Raw genomic sequence first — 26484 nt, 5'->3', positions numbered from 1 at the left:
GTTAATATCACTTATGCTTTTAGCCAGACATGGAAAAATTTGCATCTGATCTTTGTTTAACATAGAATTTGTCATAGCTATTCTACAAACTCTTCAAAACAGGCACAGGAGAAGGTAAGCCTACATTTTAGCAATCATTAGCATGGGTGAAAATGACACTTAAGCCTTGCTCCAGTAGTGCTGAATGTTCTCTACAGGTATTCCTCCTTTGTTCAGAAATTGTTAAGGTCTTAAAAAATGCAAGTTTTCTTTTAAGAGATCTGTACAGCAACAGGGCAATGTTTCAGATTATACAAGGATTCCTAAGGAACCACTATTATGCAGTAGATGTTTATATTAAACCCACCAAATAACTAAATACTGCATAGCATTTACAGCTTGAATAAATATATTTGTTTTTAAGAAATTGTGTGTCTTGCTTATGAAAATATCAAGTCCACTAAGCAGCCTTGCAGATGTTGTATAGAAAAGTCACGTTGATGGTGAACTCTTTTTGTCTTCAAAACCGGCTATTAAACACCAAGGTCTAATACCAGTTGTCACAAGGGACTCGTTTTTTGCATCTGACTTGGCTTCAAGGTACACAACAGTAGGAAACCAACCTTCGAGTGAAGTTTTTTCCATTAAAAAAAAATCACTTTGTAGTTAGGAAACAGAACTGTAACAAAGTAGCAGCTTCTAGTGGCAGCACTGTGAGTGTTACAAAGGGAAGGGTTTTTTTCAGTGGCATTTGAAAAACCATGTATCAGAGACAGAGGAGCCGCAGTTAACAAACATTCTTTATTGTCATGTCTGAAGACATTATCATAATTTGACATTTTTTATTTGTACTGTGTAAAAACTTGCTCTGAGTCAAAGTAATGAAAGCGCAGTTGCCTGTATCAATAATCAATGATATTTTAAGAAATTTCAGAATGGCAGTTAAGGAATTAATCCACTTACTTATTGGTAAATAAGATGTAACCAGTACCACTCATGATTTTGATCAGAGCATTTGAGGTGCTCTTCCTGATGCTATTTGGGCCTACAACTTCTCTATCAATATTGCAGAAGCACCTCCTCCTCCATTGCAAATTCCTGCAAGACCATATTGTCCTTGTTTTAATGCATGGGCCATGTGAACAACAATTCTTGCTCCAGACATTCTAAATGAAAGGAAAAAAAATTAATTAGTTTAAGAATTTTCTTTAATTTGACCCGCGTAGGATGACTGGCAGAATACAGTACTGATTCACGGGAGGGGAAAAAGCCACCAACAAAAAGACCAAGCAAACCCTTTCGTCTACATTTAGGTGCGATACAAGTGGTTTTTCTCTAGCTACAGTACATAACGAAGAGAAAGATTCTTATACGTAAACAAACAAAACATCCATGTTTGTATAAAGTTTCTTCTCGAAATCACCTCTAAGTCAGTCTGTGTATTGCAAAGTATCTCTACATGTAGCAAAGCTCTTTCAAAGAAGGTAACTAATCTACCACAAAAACCAAACCAATACTAATAATTTCAAACAGGTTTTTATTTGTTTGCAACTTGATGTACTCCAGAATGTTACTTTGATCCAGCTAATGTGCAAAATCAGACATTTAAATTCTGTCATTAGGCTGTTGAAATAGGAAGCTGATACTGCAAAGGAGATGTCAGTATGTCTTGTGGGATTATGCCTTGATTAGAGCTTTTTGTGAGCCGTGAAGTACTTCTGCTTGTTCCTGATGTACAGTGTGGTTACTTCACATCTGTATTTACTTAAGAGGTTTCCTCATAGACCTGGACCATGCAGCATGATCACTCTTAGGGAGGATTAATGGGTTATACTTAAGTCATGAGTAAGTTACTGCTGCTGGGGAACACACAGGTGATCTGACTCCTCTAACCAGATGACAGAACTTCAAAAGACCCACCAACAGCCCCCAGACTATGCCTGTCTGTGGCATTCGGTGCTTGGAGACTTTTGGATTCACCACCAAAAATGTTTTGAATAGGTCTGGAATTTCACTTTGCCTCACTTAAGAATAAAAGCCCCTGTACCATATCCTTCGCTAATGTCTTAAGTTTACCTGTAAATTTTATTAGCTTAACTACTTGATTAATTGTTTATTCTGTCATGTTAATGGTGATTTGGTTTCAGTACTTCATAAATCCATACAGCTATGGTAACAAACAAGCTTTTCATAACTAACTGTACAGAGAAAAATGGGACTGCTCTTTTCAAGGTACCCTGAAATTTAACACCTAAGTCACTACGTACTTCAGAGCCAGTTTCTGTTACGCTTCCTCCTCCCATTAAATTTGAGAACAAAAGTAAATGTGTCAGCACTGTGTCTAGAAAACAATGCCCCTGTGCAGAACAAGAACCACTGCTTATTTTACCTACCCTATTGGATGTCCGAGAGAGACGGCACCTCCGTTAATATTTACTTTTTGTGGATCAATACCCAGCATTTTAATATTGGCCAGCACCACAACACTGAATGCTTCATTGATTTCCCACATTGCAATATCTTCTTTTTTCAGGCCTGTCTCACTTAGAATCTAGAAATAATAATGAAAAGAATTACTAATGAGAAAAATGAAGAAGCGAATTATAGAAATAATTAGGTCTATTTTGAACTCGGTGATTCAGGCTGCCCGTAGCCTGATCAGGTTCACAACTCAGAACCTCTTTGTCAGATGGGAAAATGCAAATCTGAGGTACTGAAGCACAAACTTGAGTTTTCACAAAAGAAGAAATGGAGAGTACCCTATGCAAGAATATGTTTTCATCATACTAAGACTGCTGCCACAGTAAGTACACTTAAACTGATACAGTGTTGCCTCATGCTATAGGCTTGTCTTCAGTTCCTTTTTGAACTAGTCTATACTTCTGTATGTATTTTGCCCTTTAGCCATACTAGCTGCAAAGCTTCAAATGTGTAAACAAGCCCAAAGTTCATGAAAGCAGCACAAAACAATATTCTCTTTCAAAACAGGCATGAGAAATTTATTACTCTGACAATCTGCATTCTAGCCTTGATCCTCTGAAAAACGTGTTCTTTGTATTTATGACGTAATTACAATTTTGATCCTAATTACAGGAAGATCCACTGAGGGATGAACCAACGATCCAGTGCTAGGGAAGTTGTTTTTCAAAAAAAACCAACGAAACATTCAGTTTTATTCCTACCTTGGGAACAGCATATGCAGGTGCAATTGGGAAGTCAATAGGATCAACAGCAGCATCTGCAAAAGCTGTAAAAATTACAAAAGCTGTTTAAAGACCTTGCTTTTATCATACATTATTTTTATTTATGCAAGCAGCAAACCTGGGCAAGACAGAAAAACTGAATACAACTATCCATGAAATAGATGCATCTGAAGTTCAGTGCTTTAAGTGAAACAGATAATACATTTTCCAATTTTTTATGTTATTCCATATAGAAAACTGTTCAGGATCAAAAGCCTGCTGCTGCAACACTTGAAATTTCAAGGACTGTACTGAGAAGATGCAGCCATATAATGCCTACAGGCTCACTTTTTCTGTCCCATGAACATCAGATAACAGGCCAGACAGGACTCCCAGTCTGAGAGCACACTATGGGAATACTTTCCAGGACTGCGCTCAAAGATAAGAAAAGAAAAATCTTACCCACTATCCTTGCCAATGGCTTGACTTTCAGTCTCTTGGCCGCCTCTGTAGTCATCAGCACCAAAGCAGCTGCTCCATCATTCAGAGTACTGGCGTTAGCAGCTGTAACTGTTCCTAGAAAAGGTAAAGCACAGTTTAAATCAAAGGGAAAGTATGATGTAACTCATGTATATCCCATTAAGAGATTTTTTTTTTTCCCCTTTGGGCCCTTGAACATAAGGGCTCAACAATTAGTGAATCTGCTGCACTGAATAAACTAGAACTTAGTTGTTTCTTTAAATCAGTACAATCACCTGTATTTGTATCTTTATCCAAGTAGGAGGTTAGATCATGCCTTCCATGTCAGCTGCATTGCTAGCATTAACACAGAACTCCAGCTCAAAAAGGGCTGTGAATGAGGGGCAACTTCGATTTAGCCAGAAAGATTTATCCATTACAGATTCAGGGAAGTTACAAGCAACTACATAAAGGCACTGCAGCTCCCACTGAAACAAGAGCTTACAAACTGTGGAGGCCAAAGCAACAGCTAAACTGAAACCAAATCTGTTTCACTCTTTTTAAAGTACGTGTCCAAAACAGAGGTTTTCACTGGTGTAGGTTCTTGGACCATCTTTTAATGCAAGCCAGTTGATGCTGTTGTGAAGCATGTTTATCTTAGCAGACATTTAAAAGTTAATCAACTACTGTTGGGCATTCAAGCTCTTGTGAACAGTACTCTTCACTATAACAAAGTATTCTTGCACTTGGTAGAAAATTAAGCAGCTAATTTAATAATATTTACCATTTTCTTTTTGGAAAACAGCTTTCAGCTTTGGAACTTTACTAAAATCAACACGTTTGTATTCTTCATCTTCTTTCACTTCTGTATCTGGCTTTCCTGAAATTCAGATTTGGTTTAGTATTTTATAGAACAGCCCGTTCTTAAGACATTCTAACACAATACTTTGATTAAATGCTTTCTTATTTAAACAACTTGTTTTGGTAGTAGAAAAACATAAATGCATATCAAGAAATGTGTGTATGAAAACTGAAAAAAAAATCATTCCTTAATGCAATTTATTCACAGGAAATCCATTTATACTTCCTGGTGGCTGAATGAAAGGGACAAAGAATGTATCTTTAAGGTAATTAATAAGGAAATTAAAACACAGGTATCCTTAAGCCATATTAACTACATTCAATACCTAGTCTTCCACTTATGGAAAAAAGGAAGAAGATATTGTATATAACATTGAAGAAAAATTAAAAACCAAAACTGGATCACCACTGACTTCACCAGAAGGTCTGCATAAGAGGAATTCTTAGCTAATCTAAAATCAGTGTTACTGAGAGCCACATGTTTAAACAACACAATTTGCACTGAACACAGACAATGTTACGGCTTTCAATGAGAAACAATTAAATTTTATCACACGTTTCCATAATACCTTTTTTTGAAATAGTAACAGGAACTATTTCATTTTTTAATATTCCTGAATCCCAGGCTGTTTTGCTCTTGGTGTAAGAGCCTATGGCATAAGTGTCTTGTTCCTCTCGTGAAATAGTGAACTTCTTTGCAGTATTCTCAGCACAGTTGCCCTTGAAGAAAACAAGGCATGTTAGGTTTGGTATTTCTGGAGATGCAAACTAGAAATGTAACTGAAAAACACTCAACCCGCAGATTTCCAGAATTAAATGTGACTAATATTTTGTGTCCGTTTCAAATTTACAGAGTCATGCTCAAACAGTATCTTTTGGGTTTGGAATATGATCTTCAGATTCAGCAGATGTTTTCTGAATTCAGATCATTAAAGCCACGGAGGAACTTTCCTTACAAGGCTTTTTTTTATGTTAAAAAACTGCATGCAGATGTAGTTTTAAAGTGCTTATGGCTGACATCTTCAGAGACTCAAGATCATTATGCAGCCACAGAACAGTATGTTCACATCATCTTACTAGCATTTTCATTCCATTATTAGCTTGCCTGTTCCAAATCTTACAAGAACTGGTCAACAGGGCTTGCTTAGCCTTCAGGATCCGCTACTCTAAAAACTGTACAAATGGAAGTATGTATACCTTTTGTGTAGCGACTAGAATGAAATAAGTAGTATGAAACAATTTATATAGAGGTCAATCATAATTATATAATCATGATTCATTACCAACACTGTCTAAATACCTGGTGACAAAAAAAAAAAAAAAAATACTCATGTAGTCAACCTGAAAATCTGTTCTTAAACAGATTTTGTTCCACCTCTCATTTCTGTCAAAAGCTTAATGAATCAACACAAAACCCTTTAGTACTGTGTTCCTCCAGTTCTTCCGACAAGCAAGTTCACTTCTGTACAGTTAAAGAATTTAAAGCCTTCATAGCACCAGCAACTTACTCTATTGCCAAAACAGATAAGTAAGTTCCTAAAGCCATTGGATGGGCCTTCCTGTATATTTCAGCCTTCAGGGGCTGAAAAAAAATTAAAAAGCAGCAAAACACCCTGTTTGGAACATTTCATGTTGCTTACAGCTCATCCCTATGATGTTGATCATAAAATCTTAACTGCATAATCTTCCTGTATATTCTCACACAGACTGTTAAGGTTTTCCAGGCAACTTACAGCTGCTATAATGAAGACAAAAGGTTCTGAAATACTGTCCCAATCTATTAACACTTTGTGTATTATTATCAACTCCTAGAGTTTTTGCCCACATACGGGAACTGGCTGTTCACTATTTAGTCCTATAAAAATCCTCATAATCATAATCCATTTTAGCTGGAATGTGGAAGTGGTTTTCAACCAATAGCCTAAGCAGAATGTGCTATACTGCAAAAAGAATAAATCACACACAGAAGCAGTGAAGTCTGTATCAAATATATGGATCGCAGTAGAATACTCATGACACGACTTCCTGGTACGCCAGCAAGAACACTGATCAATCAATAATGCCCTACAATTGTGATGCCTACTGTGGCAAAGGTGAGAAATACTCATGGACTGAAACTAGTCATTCTCTCTTCAAACTGTTCTTCCCTGGTGCTTGTTCTTCACTATCTTCTTATCAGTTGTTTTCCAAACCCATCCTATGTTTGCAGTTGTCTTGTCAAATTTAAGTTGCCATGCTAATGAGCAAGCGTATTAGCTGACTCAAACCTTCCAACAGGAGATAGGAAATATGTACATTGGGGGAGGGGAAAAACCATGAGAGCTTGCCGAACCCTCAAAGACATCAAGTAACTTGATTGCTCTCTCCTACAGACACAGCAACAGCAATCTATCATTAGCAGAAATTTTACTTTTTTTTTTTTTTTTTTTAAGTCCCTGCTCTAGGCTATTCAGACTTCAGAGACAGATAAACATTAAAACACAATTTGCTATTCTGTTTTGGTCTTCTGTCTTGCCCCTCCATTACAGTTACTACAGGAAGCCTAGAAATGGAAGACTACTTCCTCCTCTGTTAATGTCATTCCTTATTTCTAGGTTTGCTAGATGAAGCAGTTTCATAATAATTATAAGCAAGCTCTTCAAAGCTGCATCAGGTCTATGGTTGATACTTTAGTGCTGTGCAGCAATATTTACCATATGGATATGGTTATAAGCATCTGTCAGCCCATCTTTTACTATCAGGTCTTCCAGCTTTACTCCTCCATAAGGCGTTGATCCTCTGCTCATTGTATACGGAACATTAGACATGCTCTCCATTCCACCAGCAACCATTACATCCTGCTCAAAGGAAACAAGTTAAAATTATTAATCATGCAGTGTGTTCTCTATGACTTCTTGTAGGAACAAATATAAGTAAAAACTTAAGGACAGGTGCTTTATATTTCTGAGACAAATGGGGAAAAAAATTATGCACTTAAAACGCCAACAGCCCAAACAGCAGCTGAAGATAGTTAATCCACCCTGGCAAAACAACTGGACTTTTGTCTTATATGCAGTTTTAGGAAGCAGCAAGAGCTATGTCAGCCTCTTGCACTTTTACTTCAAAAGCTTCCAAGATAAAATTACAAACTTTAAGCAGTTTCTTTTCCTGTAAATATCTCATTTTTTTTCTTCATTCACAGATCCATATCCCTATGGAACAACCAACAGTCAGAGCCTATAAGACAAGTAAGAAGAGACACAGGTTTACAAGTACCTGCAGTTTCACACAATATTGTTTCATCTCGCTATGTAAAGAGAGATGACTTATGCTATGGTCTTATCATCTGAAAAGGCCAGAAAAAAAAGAAAAAAAAAAAAATGCTAATAATTACTGAACTTGAATTAAGCTAAATCATTATGGGTACTTATAAATGAGTATACTTTTCAAGCTGAGACAAAACAAGCAGAAAACCTACAAACAGCGAAGCTATCAGGACTGTAAGTATACCTGGTGTTCATCAGGCTATATCCCCAAAACCCCTAGGATCTTGGGATGTGAAGAATACACACAGTTGTGCTTAATGGCATACTTGAAATGCGGATAAATGTAAGAAAAACATACACACAGCAGAGTGAGTCTTTGAGAGTTCAATAGTGCTGTTAATATAAATTCAGAAAGATTTTACATCAAAACAGCAGTAAGAAAAAGATTTTTTCGTTTCTTTAAATTAAGACTCAGAGATATAATGGCTTGGTTCAGAATAGATTATAAACTAGATCCAGGAACTATGAAATGAAGAGATAAAGAAAAAAAAAAAAGACAGCTGAAGGCAAACCAGAAAGGGAGCTAAATCAAAAAGGCAGCTGAGATATGGAAGCAGCAATAGATCAGAGGAACGAGAGTCCCTAGGATTTCAATTCCATAAAACGAAAGACTTGGGAGATAGAGTTACTGCAATTGTTTACACGACAATGTACACTGACTCAAGCCACTGGGAACCATCCTGACTTTCATACCACAGATAGCTCACAGTCCACAGCCAGGACAAATAGCAACACACCCCCCCAACCCCCATAATTTATAGCTCTAAGAGAATAATAACTGGCCAAGTCTCTGCTTTTGCTCAGACTGGCTACATAGCATGTACAGTTAGCTTAGCTGAAAACTCCATTTCTCTTCAGAGCTTGTGGTCTGCACCTGTCAAACCAAACAAATGCACAACCACTCTCAAGAAGTCATTGGATGTGGATTACTAAACCCAAATGTAGCTGTTCATACAGACATGCTGGGCCTCATTCAAAGTCCAGTGACAAGACTTCCACCTGCTTCATTAGGCACTGGGAAAAGTGCCGTTCCCTGCAGAGCAAGGCCAAAGCAGTAAGTAGTTGCTTAACTCAGCTGTACTGTTATTTTCACAGAAAAAACCAAAAAAGCTTAAATATTGCACTTTTGTTCTAAACAAAACAGAAAAAAAAAGAACAGTAAGTACATTTCTCTTATGAACCACTTTGGAAACCAAAACTCTATATTCAGCTGACAATGCTTTCTCTTCAGAGATAGGTGGATGTTGCAAAATGCTGTGAGTATGGAATTAAAAACAAAACTGAAGTGTCTGTCTTCATATTCACACTTCTCCCACATTCTTTGCTACACAGCATTTAATGGCTTGCTGAAGATGATGTATTCTCCCATTAAGTGACACTGTTGCTCCCCATCATATAGAGAATCTTAGAACACAGTTGACAGAGATGAGCAATCCCTTCCATCAAGCTCTTCAATGAAAACGCTTACACAGCAACAATAGATTCCGCTTCTTCTAAAACAATAAAAAAGCCTGAAACATCTTTAATGTACTTGGAAACAACATGGCTTTAATTTGTATATTTAATTTATGTAACTGTTAAAAGTGCCTGAAAGTCAAGATTAAATGTTTTGGCAAAAACTTAAGTCTATAAAAATTTCTTCAATTTTTCAAACCAGAAAGCCTGAGGGTTCCCTTAATTATTTTTTGGGGGTTGAGGTGGGATGTGGGCTAGGGGAAGAACAGCAGGGAGAAGATACCTCCCCCCCCCCCCAAATCCACCTCATTTGCTCAACTATAACAATACATTTGACAATTTCCTAATTGTAATACTGACTCTTTCTTTTTTCTGTTTTAAGCCAAAACACGGTTAAATGACTATAAAATTAAGGTTGCATAAGCAAAACAAAACCTTGCTAGTTAGGTTTATTAGCCTAAGCCAAAACACAGTCCCGAATTATGTGCAGTCATTAGTAGGACAGGTTCTACAACATTAGTTGTGTGGTTTTTCCTTAGCACGGCACCGAAATTCACATACCTGACTCCCACACATCAGGCTTTGTGCTGCCATCATGATCGATTTCATTCCTGAAGCACAGACTTTATTGACAGTTGTGGTAGGAGTGCAGATTGGTAGACCTGAGTCAAAGAAATTACACAAACAACTGCATTATTTAAAGGGTAGGCTAATACTTCATTGGTGTTTCAGCAATATTTCATATGGGACCAATTTTTATCTAAGCCCAGGGTGTCCAGCTTGCCAGGACTTTAGTCTGCCAGGGCAATTTATCTACCCCCACTTCTAGTTACTATCCTTGGAGACTCTTGTTTCTCCCCTTCCAACAACAGACTCACGATAAAGGAGCAAGCAAGTGAAGAATCAGAGACAGAAGATCAAGGAAGCGACTCCAGAAATATTCCTTCTCCTGAAACGCCAATCCCTGCCTCTAAGAAGCATTCAAGACTGAAAAGGCATAAGCAAGCTGCAGAACTTGGCAACTGGCAAAAAGACAGACTCCAGAAATATAGGGACTCTAAACACACACAGTGCTGAACGAGACCAGAAGTGCTGGGTGTCAGCATCATTCACATTGGTATCACTGAGTTACTATTGTTACCGAGTGCTCATTGCAACAGCTTTGGGCTCTGCTGTGTGCAGCTTGGCTCAAGACTGTTGCACCACTGCCTCTACCCTAGGCTTGCTCTCTAGCATTACGAGACTGCTACCAGCACATCACCTCCATATCAGCAGTGAGATGGGGAAGCTAGCCAGGGGAAAGAAAAAAAGCTGTATTCATCCCTTTGCCTCACATGGAAACATCTTTCAGAAAAGTACAGGTCCAGAGCCAAGAAAGCACCCAGTTCTCCCCTGACCCACAGACTTTCCTAGAGTCATGCTAAGGTATGGCATCCCATCCCCACAGCAAAAGGGAAAAGAAAATAATTCCTGCACCCCATAACATCTGTGCTGCAGTTAACATTATAGAGTGAATCCTTCCAGCGACAGCTCCAGACTCGATGGGAAGATTAGTGTAATGGCATACTCTTATCTGCAGTTCAAGGAAACGCACTGACCCTTTATCTAGTAAGGCTTAAGAGTAATGATACAGGGAAGAAAAAAAACAGTCTTGTTTCATGAAAGATTCAAAGAACAGCATCCACCATTAGTGTGAAGTGCTCTGGGAGCAGCAGTCTGGTCTCCAATATCATCTTCTCCAGCTTCTGCAAACACCATAGGCAGTAACATCATTGTGCATATGAAAATTGATTCCTGAGGATGCACAATTAGGCCCACAACACAAGTACAACATATACCTTTCACCCACCATGGAGAAAAAAGCAGACACAGACTGTCTTGACAAAAGGCTGCGCACCACTCTGCTTCAACCCATAGCTCAGCAACCTAGACTGTTCCACATAGAGAAAACCTTCAACCCCAGTATCAACAGGTTCAATACCTGCACCCAAGACTGCTTGTCTTGCTGGAGCTTGTCCTTGTCCAGCCTGCAAGACATTACCCATATACACTTCTTTCACTTCTGCTGCAGGGATACCTATAAAATAAAATTGATTCAGGATTTTTTGAATGGAAGATGTAACTCCCTTTTACCAACCCTCCCACTGAAGTTTTCTATCCAAGACTGATGAAAGGTGCCATGCCCAACCCATGTGCTAACAGCACACAGACCCCTCTCCCTGTTGGGTGCATCCCAGATTTCTACCCTCATATTCATGGAACATAGTGAATGGGTGACCCCCACGGAAAAGAAGTCCCTTGTTACTCTGCAGAACAAGCTACAGTTAGCTAACCAAAGCAAATACTTCCAAGACTCACTAGTCACCATCACATGGAAGCTCAACTTCCATGGATGGTTCAATGCATAAAACTTTCTACCGGCCACAACTATGTCTGAAGAAAGGTTTGTTTGTTTGCTTAACAGGGCTGAGCCAAGGGCACAGCTAGCTGCCACCAGACAGAACAGGCCTGCCCTCCCATTGGATCTCTTGCAACAGCCCTCGTGTTCATGTTCTTGTCATATGCTGTTTCATGAAGCCAAATTTGTAGAAAATTAACCCTCCTCTGCCCCAAAAAGTCTTTTTTGCTAATTTGGATCCATCAATAGGCTCACAAGGGTGTCCTACAAACCTAAGTGCCTATGTAAAAAATGGGCAGGGAAAGGAAGTGCCACTAGTTTCAGCAACAAGTAGCCTTTGCATCAACTTAAATGTGTCATAAAAGCCCACACCAAAAATACAATTAGCATGTTCAATCAGATTTGGGTTAGCACCCACACCCCTAAGTAACATTCTGCTCCTAGAAGCAGCACTTAATTCAAATTGAAACAAAGCCCAACAGCCAACTTTACTTAAATACCATTTGTGGATAAAGACTTAAGAGTGCCACAGGAGAAAAACACCCAGGACCTTCTGTTTACCAAGCAATTTAAAAGACACAGACTGACACTGTTCTGAGCCACTTAAGGTTTTCTTTTCTTTGTCACAGAAAAAAAATATTTACATATACCTGCTCTGTCAATTGCTCCCTTAATTGCAACGGAACCAAGTTTAGTGGCTGGCAGTGACGAAAGAGATCCTTGGAAAGATCCCATCGGTGTCCTTACAGCACTTGCTATCACCACCTCCTAAGAAGAGAAGCATGGAGTAAAAGTCACAGTCTCTATTACATATACCAGTATTTTTTAAAATTTATTCACTTTTACTCTTTGATGTCACAGTTTGCCTTTTAACCTGCAAGTGTTTTAGAGCACTAAAATAATCTTTATTTATGCATGCAGCATGGGGAATAAGCATAAGGAAATCAGTGTGCAGCTGCAGGACTACAACCTTGGGATCACAGGCCCATGGTGGGGTGATTCCCATGGCTAGAGTGCTATGTGACAGAACAGCTGGAGCGCACTGAGCTCAGCCTCGGGATGGATGATGCTTGCAAAAGACTCAAAGATCCTGGTGCAAAAGGAGGGTCAAAGAACTCTGGGGACTATTCAAGGATTACCCCTCCAAGCAGAAGAGTAGTCCATTTCAACAAGCAGTAAGTCAGGTAAAAATGCCAGGAGGTCTGCATGGATGACCAAAACTCATACACAAAAAGAAAGCATACAGAAGTTGGAAGGAGGGACAGGGAACCTGGCAGACACCACCTGAACATGTAGAGACAAGGTTACAAAAGCCAAGGGCCAGCTGGAATTGTATCTGGCAAGGCATGTCAAAAGCAACAAGAAGGGCTTCCATAAGCACCCAGGAAGCAAAAGAAAGTCCAGGTAAAATACGGGCCTGCTGCTGAATGGGGCAGTGGGACCTGGTGACACAGTACATGGAAAAGGCTGAGGTACTGAACACCTTCTTTGTCTCAGTCTTACTTAGTAAGACCAGCTTTCAGGAATCCCGGGCCCCCGAGACCATGGGGAAGGCTGAAGCAAGGAAGATGTACCCTTGGTGGAAGATCAAGTCAGGGAATATTTACGCTAACTGGACATACATGAATACATGCGTGCTGCTCAGATGCACCCACAAGTGCTGAGGGAGCTGGTTGATGTCTTTGTGAAGTCACTCTCAATAATCCTGGCACGGTCACAATTGTAAGAGGTGCCAGAGATGTAGCGAAAAGCAAGTATCACTCCTATCTTAAAGAAGGAGGACCAAGGGAACTACAGGCTGGTCAGCCCCACCTCAATCCCTGGGAAGGTGATGAAACAACTAATTCTGGAAACCACTTCCAGGAGCATGAAGAAAATAATCAGGAGTCATCAGCATGGATTCACCAAGGGTAAGTCAGGCTCAAACAACCCAATAACTTCTACAGCAAAAGGACTGACTAGGTAAACGAAGGGACAACAGTGGACATTGTCAGTCTAGACCACAGTAAGGCTTTCATCAGTGTCAACCACAAGATCCTCATACAGGAGCCAATGAAGTACAGTCTGGATAAGCAGACAGTAAGGTGGACTGGAAACTGGGTGAACGGCCAGGCCCAGACAGTGGTGATCAGTGGTACAAAGTCTGGTTGGAGGCCAGTAACAAGCAGTGTTCTCCATGGATCAAAACTGGATCCAGTCCTGTTTAAGATCTTCATTAATGATCGGGATGAGGCAGGTAGGTTGTACCCTCAGCAGGTTTGCTGGTGACACCAAACTGAGAGGAGTGGCTGATACACCGGAGGGTCATGCTGCTATCCAGAGACCTCAACAGGCTAGACAAACAGGGGGACAGGAACCTCATGAGTTTATCAAGGAGCAGTGCAAAGTCCTGCACCTGGGGAGGAACAACTCCAGGCACTAGGACATGCAGGTGGAAGGCTGATGGATACCCTAGGCTGCATTATTAGTATTTCCAGCTGGTCAAGGGATAATTACTTCCCCTCTGCTCAGCACTGGTGAGACCACACCTGGAGTGCTGTGTCCAGTTCTGGGCTCCCCAGTACAAGAGACATGGACATACTGGAGAGAATCCAATGAAGGGGCCATGAAGATTATGAAAGGACTGGAACATCTGACATGAGAAAAAGTCAGAGCTGTGACTGTTTAGCCTGGAAAAGGGAAGGCTCAGGGATACCTCATTTATGTGTATCAGTACCTAAAAGGAAGGCACAAAGGGGACAGAGCCAGAGTCTTTTCAGTGGCACCCAGTAACAGGATCAGAGGCAACAGGCACAAACTTGATACACAGGTTTCCTCTTAACATCAGGAAAGACTTTTTCACTGCGAGTGTGACTGAACACTGGAATAGGTTGCCCAGAGAGGTTGTGAAGACTCCATCCTTGGAGATATTCAAAAGGCCAGATCTCAGTGTAACATGTAAGCCATAGTTTAAGACATGGTAAGACATTCAGCTTTATACCTAGTGGCCCCTCAAAGCATATTTACTCTTATTTTGCCTCTTAGCTTTAGTGCTACATCAACATGACTACCTGTTAACCCTGTGAGTAGCATGAGGACCTGACACCAGAGATGCACATTTCAGGTCTCTGGCCACCCTGGACATCTATAAAGAAGTGATGAACACCTCCAACTACGCTGGTTTCAGTGGAAGTTAGACACAAAGCTTTACAGGGTCTCACCATGAGTTCTTTATTTAGAGAGACAGGCAAAAAAGTAAAACACTACAAAAAATTAAACAAAAAGACGACAAATACCTATTTAAAACTAAGGAGGTCTGTTCCTGTAAACCCTGCATCACCACGATTGAATTCAGTGAAAGTAACATAGTTGTCCTCCTCTTTTACATAGTAACAGCAAGTTGCAGGATAACATACAACCAACCTCAGGGGATTATTTGGCATCAGCTGTATTTGGTAGATGGTTGCATTAAGCTTAAGTGAGCTGAATTACTTCTAACCCATTTTGTCCCACACTACCTAAGAATTAGCAAACCAAAATAAAGACGGAACTCTGATTCCAGATTTTGCAGTGAAGTGTGACTTGGACACAACGCCTAAATCTTCAATGCAGATTTTCTGTGATCTTAATCTTCAATGCAGATTTTAAAAACCTTCAGTAATTAAGAAACAAATTTAAAACAATTACTTACTGCAGTCAGATAGTGCTTTATACTTACATTTAAAGTACGCTGTGATGCATAGCCACGGCTTGTGTACTTCAAAGCCTGAAAATAAGGAAGCTCTCAGAATTTCGTATCAAGAAAGCTAATGCCATGAAAATGGTACGTTACTGAAACATCATAGATGTCATTACTTTAAAAATTAATGTTTTTTCTAGTGTTTCTTAGGTATTAAGTTAAAAATTATAACATGCCTTTTAAAAAAAAAGTGTAATCTATACACAGTCTCAGCATAACACCTGTGATATTTTCTGAAAAATTACACAGATACTCCTTTAAAAACAAACACCAATTCATTTTGGCCAAGAACATTATGTAAATACATAAAACATGTCTAAACCAGGGAGGGAGTGGTGCTATCTTGAAGAATTTTATTAGTCCCTCTGTCCGCTTCTCTGGACTTCGGTTCATTCATTCCTATCAATAACTTCACTGCTTTTTAAACAGTGCGAAGTTTGCACCTACAGCTTCATTTCATGAACAAAAATGAAGATAATAAATTCAGAATGCTACAACAAAAGATAACAAAACAAAACCAAGAAAAAGGATATGTCCTGAGCAGGCTAATTCACCAGCTAGTAGCTTCATCTAGTTATGTGGTGTAAAGATACAAAAAGGCATCGGTAGATGTTGTTTCATATATGAAGAGAATGATCTTTCAATTAGTAGTTTAAGCCACTTTCTTAGCTGTTTCCTTAGACAACATTTCAGCACACTGAAGACTTCTGGTCATTACTGAATTACAGCTCAATAAATACTAATTAAAAATAACTACTTAAGGACACCACAAAAATACCATCACTTTTATAAATCAAAGAATGCCTTCTGTTCTTGTGACCACAATATGAAAGTTTAGTGTTTCTTTCATTTGACAACCTTCAACTAACAGAAGATAGATTTATTTTTTTTCCTCCTACTGTTTTCCAATTTGGGTTGGTTTTGGGGTTTTTTCTTCAGCTCGGGTTATAATAGCCAGCAGAAAGTTTTAAATTAAAATTCTCCCTGAAAATTAACAATGCCCCTGCAGGGCTTTAATAACAGGGCTTTCAAGAATTAGTGTCAAAAAAAACCCTACCAAAGTAACACACCCTTACAGGACACCACCTGAACTTTACCTCTGTAGTAAACTTGACAAAGCAGACTTCTAAGCATTAACCGGCAACTGCGAGTAGTGTTCATGCTCTGTGTCAACTACAGACTTTTTCTAAAAAAAACAAAACACTTCTACAGCTGGTAAAACGCAACCTTCAGTTTTGCACATGGCAATACACATGCAGTGCATCGCAGTTGCTTTATCTGCCCTTTTCTTCCCAGAGCTGCGCACCATCCCAGTGACAGGGTCCCCAGCACTCCAGACATGCCAGGCACCCCAATACAGTCAGCGGTACCCCAATACAACCACGCACAGGGGCTTTTGGGGCAGGAGCACTCGGTGCCTCACCTCCAGCTGCCCTTCTGAGGAACCTACCTCAAGCGGATCAAAGCACTATATTTGCCTACCCGATTCTGCTCCTGACCCTGGCTAGAGAAAGCCCTTCACAGATGCTACACATGCTTATCGCTGAGGCAGCTAACAGACGGCTACAGGGGCTCTGTCGGGCAACGCGTTACGGAGGAAGGAGCTGAAGAGCCGGGCGAGGCCCCGTGCCAACCCGCCGCACGCCTGGCCGGCCATGAGGCAGCGGAAAAAGCCGCTCGCAAAATCGTGGCTGAAGGTCCCGCCGGACTCGGCGCGGTACCTGGCGGGGGCTGCCGCGGCGCGGGGGGCTGCCCGTCACCCACCGGGTGGCTCCGGGACGGCGCCGCCCGCTCAGTCCCGCAGGCCGCGGCAGAGACCGGGGCCCGCCCCCCTCCCCTCAGCTCCCTCCCGGGCCGGGGCCCGCTCCCTCCCCTCAGCTCCCTCCCGGGCCGGGGCCCGCTCCCTCCCCTCAGCTCCCTCCCGGGCCGGGGCCCGCTCCCTCCCGCCGCGCCGCAGAGGGGAGGCGAGGGGGGCACAGCTTCCCCGCCGCAGAGGTGGGCGCGACCTTGGCCAAGACTTTCCGGGCCCCGCGGCGGCTGCGCAGGGAGGGAGAGGGGAAGGGCCGGGACCCGCGCCACCCGCCTCACCAGCAGCAGCTCCGCGGCCAGGCGCCGCCAGCCCAGCATCACAGCCACCGCCGCCGCCATGCTCCCGACGGCCGCCCCCTGTCACCTTCACGGCCGCCCTCACCTCGGCCTATAGACGACGACGCCCCGCCCCCTCCCAGTTTCCATTGGTCCTGGTGCTGAGGGCGGTACCAAACGCCTCTCTGCCATTGGCCGGGCTGGAAGGCGGGACGCGGGTGTCGGCAGGGCCGGTGCCCGCCCGGCGCTTGCGATTGGGCGGCGGAGGCCTCTGAGGCAGCCTGGGCGGGTGGGGACCCCGGCACCGCGGCGGGGGTGCCCTCCCGGCGCCTGGCAGCTCCGGCCGCCGCGGGACCCCCACCCTCTCTGGAAACCCGTTCTGCGGTGATGGGCGCGTTTCGTTCGTCTCCCGTGCTGCCGCCTGGGGCCCAGGCGCGGCGGGGCGGGGGCGCGGCAGCTCGCCCTGAGGAGAGGGAAGGGGGCTGCGAAGGGACAGCCCCGGGGGTGGGGCGGGCAGCCTTGGTTTCCGTGCTGAGAAGAAAATTAACTAGTGAAGAACATAGTGAGGACGGCGTGGGAGATACTTGAGGTCGCAGGGTTGGCTTCTCTCCACAGGGAAAGGAAAACAGCCCCGAGGCTGCGTTCCGCCGATCCTGCGTTCCGCCGATCCTGAGCGCAGCCCTTCGCCCCACCCGCTCCTCAGTGTTGAGCTGAAATCGGCCACAGAAACTTACCCCCAGTGGGGCCCGTATCAGAAACACACCTGCGCGGGTCGTATACACACCTGTGGGCATGCAGGTGCTGGAGTATTTCATTTTGCACCTGGTGTGCTCTTGACATTTCACAACCCGTGTTACACAGCAGCCGCCGCGTCCAACGGGCAGCACCCCTCCTAACGCGCACGCCTCTCTCAGCCCACAGCGCACATTTATAAAGCTCGGCTGGTTTGTTCCGCCCAGTCTGCGCCTCCTGACGGGTTACTGGTTAGTTTCTTTCTCACTTCGGTTTAAAGGTACAGCTCCCCGAGCGGGGATCCGCTTCCCTCGGGGGGGGGGGGGGGGGGGCCGTTTGAGTAGGAGCTCGCGATCCCCCACTACCACAATTACCTTTACACCTGCTTTTGCTCAAATTTCTAGGATCCATGAGTCTTACCTCTTCCAACAGTTTGTTTCTTTTCACAGTTAGCACGTCTTTGTCAGAAGGCTCCTCATCTGCGTTCCTGTTGAGCTCGTTTGCATCAGTGCTAACAGCCCCCTGCTTGGACAATGGCGCTCCTGCTTGCGTATTGATGGTTCCGATTATCTATGTCATTCAAGCCTGCGGCAGAGTTTTAGGTTTCTTGCTATATTATCTTCTGTATCAAGTCCCCCCTTTTCCTTCTCCTTTGCAAATTCTTTTGTTACACGATGTCGTTTCCTGTAAGGGGTAGGGGTTTGGCAAAATATTTGCCATTTTTGATGTTTTGCCGTAACCTATGTTTCTTCCATTTCTCATAGGTATTCCCAGTCTATTTACACATCCAAATAAACTATTGCAACATACACCAAACCAATTATGCTAATAATCATGATAACTAGAACAAAGAGCTGTTTCAGCCATGTAAAATTAGGTAGCCAAGAAGTGAGCTTTTCCCAGAGGTCAAAAAACCCAAACAAAGCATCATCTAGGGATACCTGATGTAAGACTTTTGCATGATCCCAAATTTTCTGAATGACAGTTTCTACTTTACCTGATTCATGCACATAAGTGCAACAGCTAGTATTAATCAAGGTGACGTACGGAATTAAACTCTGTTGACGTATGGAATTAGACTCTATAACTCAGAAGTTATAAAGTAGGTATGTTTATTGCGCGCAGATGCACGGGGGATCGCTCCTCTGCAAGTGTGCATACCCGAAGTGAAGAACCATCTCACATTTATACAATAAAACAAATTAATATTCAATTAACGCCTATACATATTCATTACCTAAACCCGCTTACTCTCGCTTCGTATGTTAATTAGCTTATCAGTCCGTTGCCTGGAATGTGGTGGTCTTGCAGGTTTGTAGGTGATTCATGTTCTTGTGACCATCCGATCGTCTCCTTGTGTCTCCAGCAAGGAGCTGTCTTCTCCAGCAAGGAGACTTAGCACTCCCTCCCTCTAGATAGCATTGGAATATCTCTCATCCTTTTCTCATTCTTTTTTTAAATAGCCCCTTTGTTAGAGGAAGAAGGGCAGCGTCTCCTCAAAGCTGTGTGCCTACGTGACCAGACATCGCACCCATGACTAGTCACCATACCCACATTCCTGGCCAGACATATACAATCACAGTCTGTGTCCATTGTCCCCGTTTCACACTATTTCTCCATATCACTGTAACTCGAAAGTTATAAAGTAGGTATGTTTATTGACGCAGATGCACGGGGGATCGCTCCACCACAAGCATGCATGCCCGAAGTGACAAACCATCTCACATTTATACAATAAAACAAATGAATATTCAATTAACACCTATACATATTCGTTACCTAAACCCGCTTACTCTTGCTTCGTATGTTAATTAGCTTATCAGTCCTTTGCCTGGAATGTGGTGGTCTTGCAGGTTTGTAGGTGATTCATGTCCTTGTGACCATCCGATCGTCTCCTTGTGTCTCCAGCAAGGAGCTGTCTTCTCCAGCAAGGAGACTTAGCACTCCCTCTAGATAATATTGGAATGTCTCTCATCCTTTTCTCATCCTTTTTATAAATAGCCCCTTTGTTAGAGGAAGAAGGGCAGGCGTCTCCTCAAAGCTGCGTGGCTATGTGACCAGACACCGCACCCATGACCAGTCACCATACCCACATTCCTTGAGCAGACATGTACAATCACAATCGATGTCCATTGTCCCTATTTCACACTATTTCTCCATATCAATGGTACATACTCCTCCCATGTCAGCCGTCATTATATCCAGGGCCATCCTATTCTGAAGGACTATCTCCTGCAAGCATTTTACCTCTCGGTCTAAACTACAGAGGGCATCAACAGTTTGCTACTATTCCATTTCTGCTGAAATGCTGCAGATTATCTTGATTTAACTGATTTTTTCTATATTTTGTGTTTATAAAAGCATTTTGATTTTAAGGAATTAACCTCCATGATAGAATTATGTTCACACTTATTAACAAATGACATATGAATTGCTGTGCTGCTTGTTATCCCAGACTGTTACTTGAAGTCCCTATGCTATATAGACCATAACACCCTTAGTCCTTATTCTCTAGACCATAACCAGAGCACCCAGATTCTATTGTGTATAGGATGAGTTATTGGACAGCTTGGCAAGGCTGATATCCAGCTGTCCAACTTGGCAACAAAATTTATACAAAACTTAGTTTTAAGGTGTCCTGAAGTGGACTACCTTCTTTGTAATACTAAAAATCATGCCCACAGGTAAAGATGACCCTTCCCCTGCGCAAGCATAGTAACAGAAAAGGATGACACCGCAAATAATTATATGCAAATTACTAACCAATCATTGTAACTGGGAGTGTACGACCTTGTCATTTTGTGTATAAGTGTAACGGTAAGATGTGCACAGGTGTGCTCGATTTGTGGAGATGCCACCAAGCACCCAGCGCTGCAATAAAGGAGTGCCTGCTTCTTCATACTACGTTGGTATTTAGAGGTTTGATTCCTGATTTTGGTGACAGAAATATTAACTATAGCCTGCTCAAAGTCTGCCACACCCAAGATGGGGAACAAGGGAGATAGGAGGTATGAAGTTGTCAATCTATACCCAAATGTTGGCTAATTTGCTATACCACCTTTGTGATAAAGTATGGTCCTGTCAGAGGATATGGTTGCAGGAACCCCAAAACATGGTATTCTCTCTTGTACCAATATTTTGGTTACCTCCCGAGCCCTGGCTGTTCTGGTCAGGAATGCTTCTGGCCAACCTGAAAAAGTATCAGTTAATAGTAATAAATATAGAAACGCCCTTTTTCTTGGGAGATTGTAAAATCAATCTGCCATTGCTGTCCAGGTCCACTGCCTTTTCCAATTTGGCCCATCTCTGGCCTGGGATTATTCTTGGAATTAGTCTGGAGGCAAAGATCACACTGTTGAGTCACCTGTCTCACTGTGGTATATAAATTTCTGGCCACAGTTTCTCTAATTAACTCTTTATACAAAGCCTCTGCCCCCCAGTGCCTTTTTTGATGTTCCTCTCTTAAATACCATATTAGGCAGGAGGGACTAATTAATTTATCCTGTGGGGTGTGAGCCTACCCTTCTTTATTATATGATCCTTCTAAGTCTGTAATAGGCTTTTAATCTTCCTTGTTATGCTCTGGCTTACCTTCTAGGGAGATTTGCCTGTCAGGGATCAAAGCCCCTTCTGTTTGCACCCTGTTTTAGCCATTCATTTTGCCTCTCTGTCCACCAGCTCATTTCCTTTTTCCAATTGCAAGCTCACTTTCTGGTGTGCCTTAATGTGCATGATTGCCACTCCCTTGGGAAGCTGGACTGCCTCATGCTTGATGTTTTTCCCTTGAGAGTTCAATAATCCTTTTTCTTTCCAGATTGCTCTGTGCACGTGTACAACCCCAAAAGCTTATCTTGAGTCTGTGTAAACATTCACAACTTTGCCTTGGGCCAATTCCAAGGCATGTTAGAGCAATTATTTCTGCCTTCTGTGCAGAGGTGTTCATGGGCAAAGGCCCTGACTCTTATATCTTGACTGGTGTTAATGGCATATCCTGCATGTCTCTTACCACTCAGGACATAACTGCTTCCATCGGTGAACCAGTTTTCTCCATAGGACTGTCTTTCAAGTCTGGGTGACTCACATACGTTGCTTCAATGGTCTACAGGCAGTCATGATGTACTGGTTCTCTTGTGTTCCCCTAAGGAAAGAAGCTGGGTTGACAATGTTAGTAACGGTAACTTCCACATAGTCCTATTCTACCAGTATGGCCTGGTATCTCAGGAATCTCTGTGGAGAAAGCCAGTGTCCGTCTTTTCCTTCCAGCACCGCGGATACTGTATGGGACACCAAATCAGTAGTTTTCTGGCCCAGGGTAAATTTTCAAGCTTCTTGGATATTTAGTATTACAGCTGCAACCACTCACAGGCATCCAGGCCAACCCTTAGCAGCTGCATCCAGCTGCTTGGAGTAGGCAACTGCTCATCGATAAGGACCCAGACCTCGTTCTAATATTCCCAAGGCAATTCCCTGTTTTTCATGGTAGGAGAGGAAAACCTGCTTACATCTCATAGCCCTAAAGCCGGGGCTGACATCAGGGCCTTTTTCAGCTATTCAAAGGCCTGCATGGCTTCCTTATTCCATTCAAGGCATTTCTGCTTAGTGGTTGTTAGTGCATATAGTGGTTTAACAAGCAGTCCATAATTATAGATCCACAGTCCAAATACATATCCACAGTCAACACCAGCCAGTCATTCCCCAAAAAGTTCATAACTCTTTCACTGTCTGAGGTCTCAGAGTTTGGCATATTGCCTCTTTGCAGGCCTGTCCCAAAGTCCTTTGCCCGGCACTAATTACATAGCCCAAATAAATCACTTTTCGCTGCATTACTTGGGCCTTCTTTTTAGACACTCGGTACCCTTGGAGCCCTAGGAAATTCAGTAGGCTCACCATCCAGATCATACAACTGTCTTCTGTCTTGGTGGCTATCAGGATATCATCCACATATTGCAGCAATTTCCCATCTTCAGATGGGAGTTCCCAGGATTCCAAGTCCTTTGCAAGCTGATTGCCCAAGACGGTAGGGCTCTTCTTAAATCCTTGTGGCAACACCATCCAAGAGAGCTGGGTTTTACAGCCATTTTGGGGGTTTTTCCATTCAAATGCAAATAACTTCTGGCTGGCTTCATGGAGAGGGAGGCAAAAGGCGGCATCCTTCAGGTCTAAAACAGTAAACCATGTTAATTTGGCAGTCAATACAGTCAACAAGATAAATGGATTTGCTCCTACTGGATAGAGATCTTCGGTTACTTTGTTTACAGCCCGCAAATCCTGCACCACCCAGTATGACCTGTCAGGTTTGCAAACAGGTGATATGGGAGTGTTAAAATCTGATTCACATTCTTTCAATAATCCCAATTGTAGGAAATTTTCTATCACTGGCCAGATCCCTTATCTATATTCTTTTTTTAGGAGATACTGCTTAACTCTTACCAGATGCCAGCCTTCTTTGAGTCTAATTTCAACAGGTAGAGCATTCTTCACCCTTCCAGGTACACTGGTGACCAGTATATCTGGTTTAAAATTTCTTTGCTAATTTTTCCTTCTGCAGAGAAGCTGGTTAAAGATATACTCAATATCTGAATGTACTGTTGATCTTTTGCTTCCAGAGTAATTTGTCCTTTTTCAAATGTAATTTTTGCACCCAACTGTTCCAACAAATCCTTCCCCAAAAGTGCCTTTGGGGAGTTGGGCATATACAGGAATTTATGGATACCCCGTTGTTTTCCTAATTTATATTTCAGAGGTTTACAAAAATAAGCCTTTTCATTTTGGCCAGTTACCCCTTTTACCATGATGTAGTCACCCTCCAGGGGCACCAAGGCTTAATTAAAACCAAATTATTTCTTCCTAGTATGGGAAGATATAGGGCTATCAGGGAAAGTAGGAGTTCCATCTGAGTCCACATCTTGTTCCTGTAGTTGAGGGGGAGGCTTAAACAAGCAGTTAGATCTTTTTCTGGTATCTGGTGAATTTTGTCAGCTTTAGTGCACCTTTGCCCAATACTACATACCGAGCAGCACCGCTTTAGTTGACCGTTAAGATCTTTATTTTCTTGTTCAGGTGCAAATACCATGGAGTCCTGTGGTGGTACCATCCCACAGTTCCTCTGCCACCCTGGATAGTTTCAGAGGATGAAAAACATGTCTACATACAAGACTTCATCCCATTTTCCTTCCCTCCTTAAAAATAGCATTAGTTGTAAAAGGGTATTATAATCCATTGACCTGTTAAGTGGCCATTTAGTTTCATTTTCCAATTTATATAAGGGCCACCACTGATTGCAATAATATTTAACAACTCTTTTTACTTTCTGTACCTCCAGTCCCAACAATATCTTTCCAATGAGCAAGGCAATTTTTTTTTTTCAGAATTCCCCCTTGAGCGTTACCCATGTTGTAACCTTTCATTGATTTTTTACTCTGATTCCAGCTACTCTTCTAGTAAGTTTCCACACAAACCGCTTTTTACACTTCTTTATAGTTTTCTCCCAATCCTTTTCCCAAACATCCCAAGTTTCCAGAATCAAATTTTCTCTTCCACACACTAACTTATTTTGGAGTTTTGTAGGACTGGTGGTAGGGTGGGGTGATGATACCCAGAGCACTTCAGGCACTCTGCTGTCTGCCTTTTAGAGCACAATACCAGGGCCTTTCACAAAAATAGCACTTCAGTAAGACCCAGGCTGGGTGCCAACCACTGTACCTATTATCATAGCTTCTTATATTACTGCAGACCAGACAGGGAATCACAGCTCCTTTTAAATAATATTTTTTGTTTCCCCTATTTATCCAATGTCCTCCCCCTCGTTTAAACATTCCCAGCGTTCCAACCCAAACCACCGGAGGAGTTTTTATGTTGATAACAGGACAGGACAAACCCAAGAGATATTCATTCATACATACAGTATTAAAAACATGGTACACTCATACAAAACAAAGACTATTAACAAAATTCCTGGGTATTCAAACCATACAGTTAGCGTCCATCTAGCAGCTGCAAATAATGCAGTGATTAATACAAAGTGATTTTATTGCAGTTGCAAGAGGTCTGCTTACCCTTCTCCTGCCTCTTATATACCAGTCATTAGCAGGTCCATCCTGGCTCCCAACATTGGAATGCACCAGCAACCTCAGATTTGCTCGATCTGCCCTCAAGATCACCAGCAGCCGACCCATCAGTCGGCAAATCCCTTCCTTACCATGCAGGGTACCCTCCTCCCATACAGGGGCTGAGCTGCACGCCAGACATCTCTGCACGATTTACCAGCTGACCCGGCCATGCGTGACTTACAGGCCCCCTCTACTAAAACATACTGTTTTCTTCTGCAGCATCAGGAGGTTGTCCCCTCCCGCGATGAGCAACTGGTAGCTGAGGCTCCTCTAAGGAAAGTGCTCAGGGTGCGCTCAGGGTCATCCACTCCACAGTTGAACCTGCAGCTGAGCAGAGATCCTCCTGCCTGGCTCACCAAACCTGACGTGCAGAATCAGAATCAGACCCCACAATCTTATCACTTGTTCGGTGCTGGGCAGCATGGGAAGGGCAGGTGCCGGTGTTAGTCCCACCAAAGCAGTGTGTGCCTGGGGCACGAACTTGCCTCAATGTAATCAAATGTTACATATACATAAGGTTTCCAAATACATCTATACATATTCATGACCTATTCTCCCCCTCCCCCCCCCCCCCCCCTTCATGTTAAAATTAGTTCAGAGAAGTCATTTCCATAAGTCCCTCCCAACTGCACTTGCATGGTGTGGTGCCTCTTGGTGGTGGTCCTGAGGATGAAGGCTTGGTACTCTCCCTCGCTCTGAGCTTTTTACCTTCTCTCTTCACACAGACTCAGTTGTTCCTTTGTCTTTGTCCAAACTATAGAGTTGGTTTTGGCTAGTTCTTGTCAACTCTCCTTCAGGAGGAACTGCAGACTCCTTGCTTCAGTTAATTTACACAATGGTTAGTAAAACAAAGCATTATTTATCAACAACAATATAGGTAATTGTTAAGCAATTAGATATACTAAAATTTCTCTAATCCCTTCCCTCAATAGCTCTGTAAATAAGCTATTGTAAAAATCTATTATTGTCACATTTGTCAAATCCCATTTTTCCACAGGATTGGTAGTCTTATCTATCCAAAAATCATTCCACCCATCACTTTGGGAACAATGAACAGCCAGAGTTGACCAGAACAGAATCCTACAGTCTTGCTCAGAGCTTTCCAACTACAGTTGTTATTGCTTACCAAAAAATGCTACGGTATCCGAATTGAGCATTCGTAAATCAACTCTAGGTCCCAATCTAGAAGTGTCATTATCAT

General features: G+C 42.4%; 2 protein-coding genes and 2 long non-coding RNA genes across 6 annotated transcripts in view; 3 read left to right on the top strand and 1 right to left on the bottom strand.

Annotated features, from left to right (window-relative positions):
• Nucleotides 1–7773, top strand: part of LOC102059008 (protein NPAT) — a 36186-nt gene extending 28413 nt beyond the window's left edge. The window contains exons 19-20 of one of the 3 annotated variants that reach the window (XR_008730913.1): nucleotides 4690–4747; nucleotides 7663–7773. The gene's annotated coding sequence lies outside the window, so the exon portion shown is untranslated. Of the gene's footprint in view, nucleotides 1–4689; nucleotides 5037–5334; nucleotides 5350–7662 lie in introns of those variants that run through there. The other 2 variants (XR_008730914.1, XR_008730912.1) reach the window with 2 other exon arrangements.
• ACAT1 (acetyl-CoA acetyltransferase 1) lies at nucleotides 762–17562 on the bottom strand. Its single transcript, XM_055702152.1, has 12 exons — nucleotides 17446–17562; nucleotides 15337–15384; nucleotides 12290–12407; nucleotides 11223–11318; nucleotides 9803–9903; nucleotides 7175–7318; nucleotides 5051–5201; nucleotides 4405–4500; nucleotides 3624–3737; nucleotides 3162–3226; nucleotides 2373–2530; nucleotides 762–1145 (listed from the first exon to the last, which is right to left on the bottom strand). Exons 1-12 carry the CDS (start codon nucleotides 17503–17505, stop codon nucleotides 1025–1027), a joined length of 1272 nt encoding a protein of 423 aa, XP_055558127.1. The 5' UTR covers nucleotides 17506–17562; the 3' UTR covers nucleotides 762–1024.
• Nucleotides 7824–9410, top strand: LOC114015424 (uncharacterized). The gene is made up of 2 exons (XR_008730917.1): nucleotides 7824–7960; nucleotides 9119–9410. It is a non-coding gene; the product is annotated as an uncharacterized LOC114015424 (long non-coding RNA).
• Nucleotides 17563–18345: 783 nt separating the features above from the next.
• Nucleotides 18346–19387, top strand: LOC114015425 (uncharacterized). Its single transcript, XR_003559343.1, has 2 exons — nucleotides 18346–18425; nucleotides 18624–19387. It is a non-coding gene; the product is annotated as an uncharacterized LOC114015425 (long non-coding RNA).
• Nucleotides 19388–26484: the final 7097 nt, after the last annotated feature.

The sequence above is a fragment of the Falco cherrug genome, chromosome 2, assembly GCF_023634085.1.
Source record: "Falco cherrug isolate bFalChe1 chromosome 2, bFalChe1.pri, whole genome shotgun sequence".
NCBI lineage: Eukaryota > Metazoa > Chordata > Aves > Falconiformes > Falconidae > Falco > Falco cherrug.
The sequence above is the reverse complement of the archived record's forward strand: the minus strand, read 5'-3'. Positions and strand labels throughout refer to the sequence as shown.

What these genes read in the sequence shown, in the direction of transcription:
- ACAT1 (XM_055702152.1), bottom strand. Translation starts at nt 17,505, where the DNA reads ATGGCGGCGGCGGTGGCTGTGATGCTGGGCTGGCGGCGCCTGGCCGCG. An exon ending in CTTATAACCATATCCATATG is followed by an intron (nt 5,202 to 7,174) that starts GTAAATATTGCT and finishes GTTTTCTTCAAG; the next exon opens with GGCAACTGTGCTGAGAATAC. An exon ending in GCCATTGGCAAGGATAGTGG is followed by an intron (nt 3,227 to 3,623) that starts GTAAGATTTTTC and finishes TAATTTTTACAG; the next exon opens with CTTTTGCAGATGCTGCTGTT.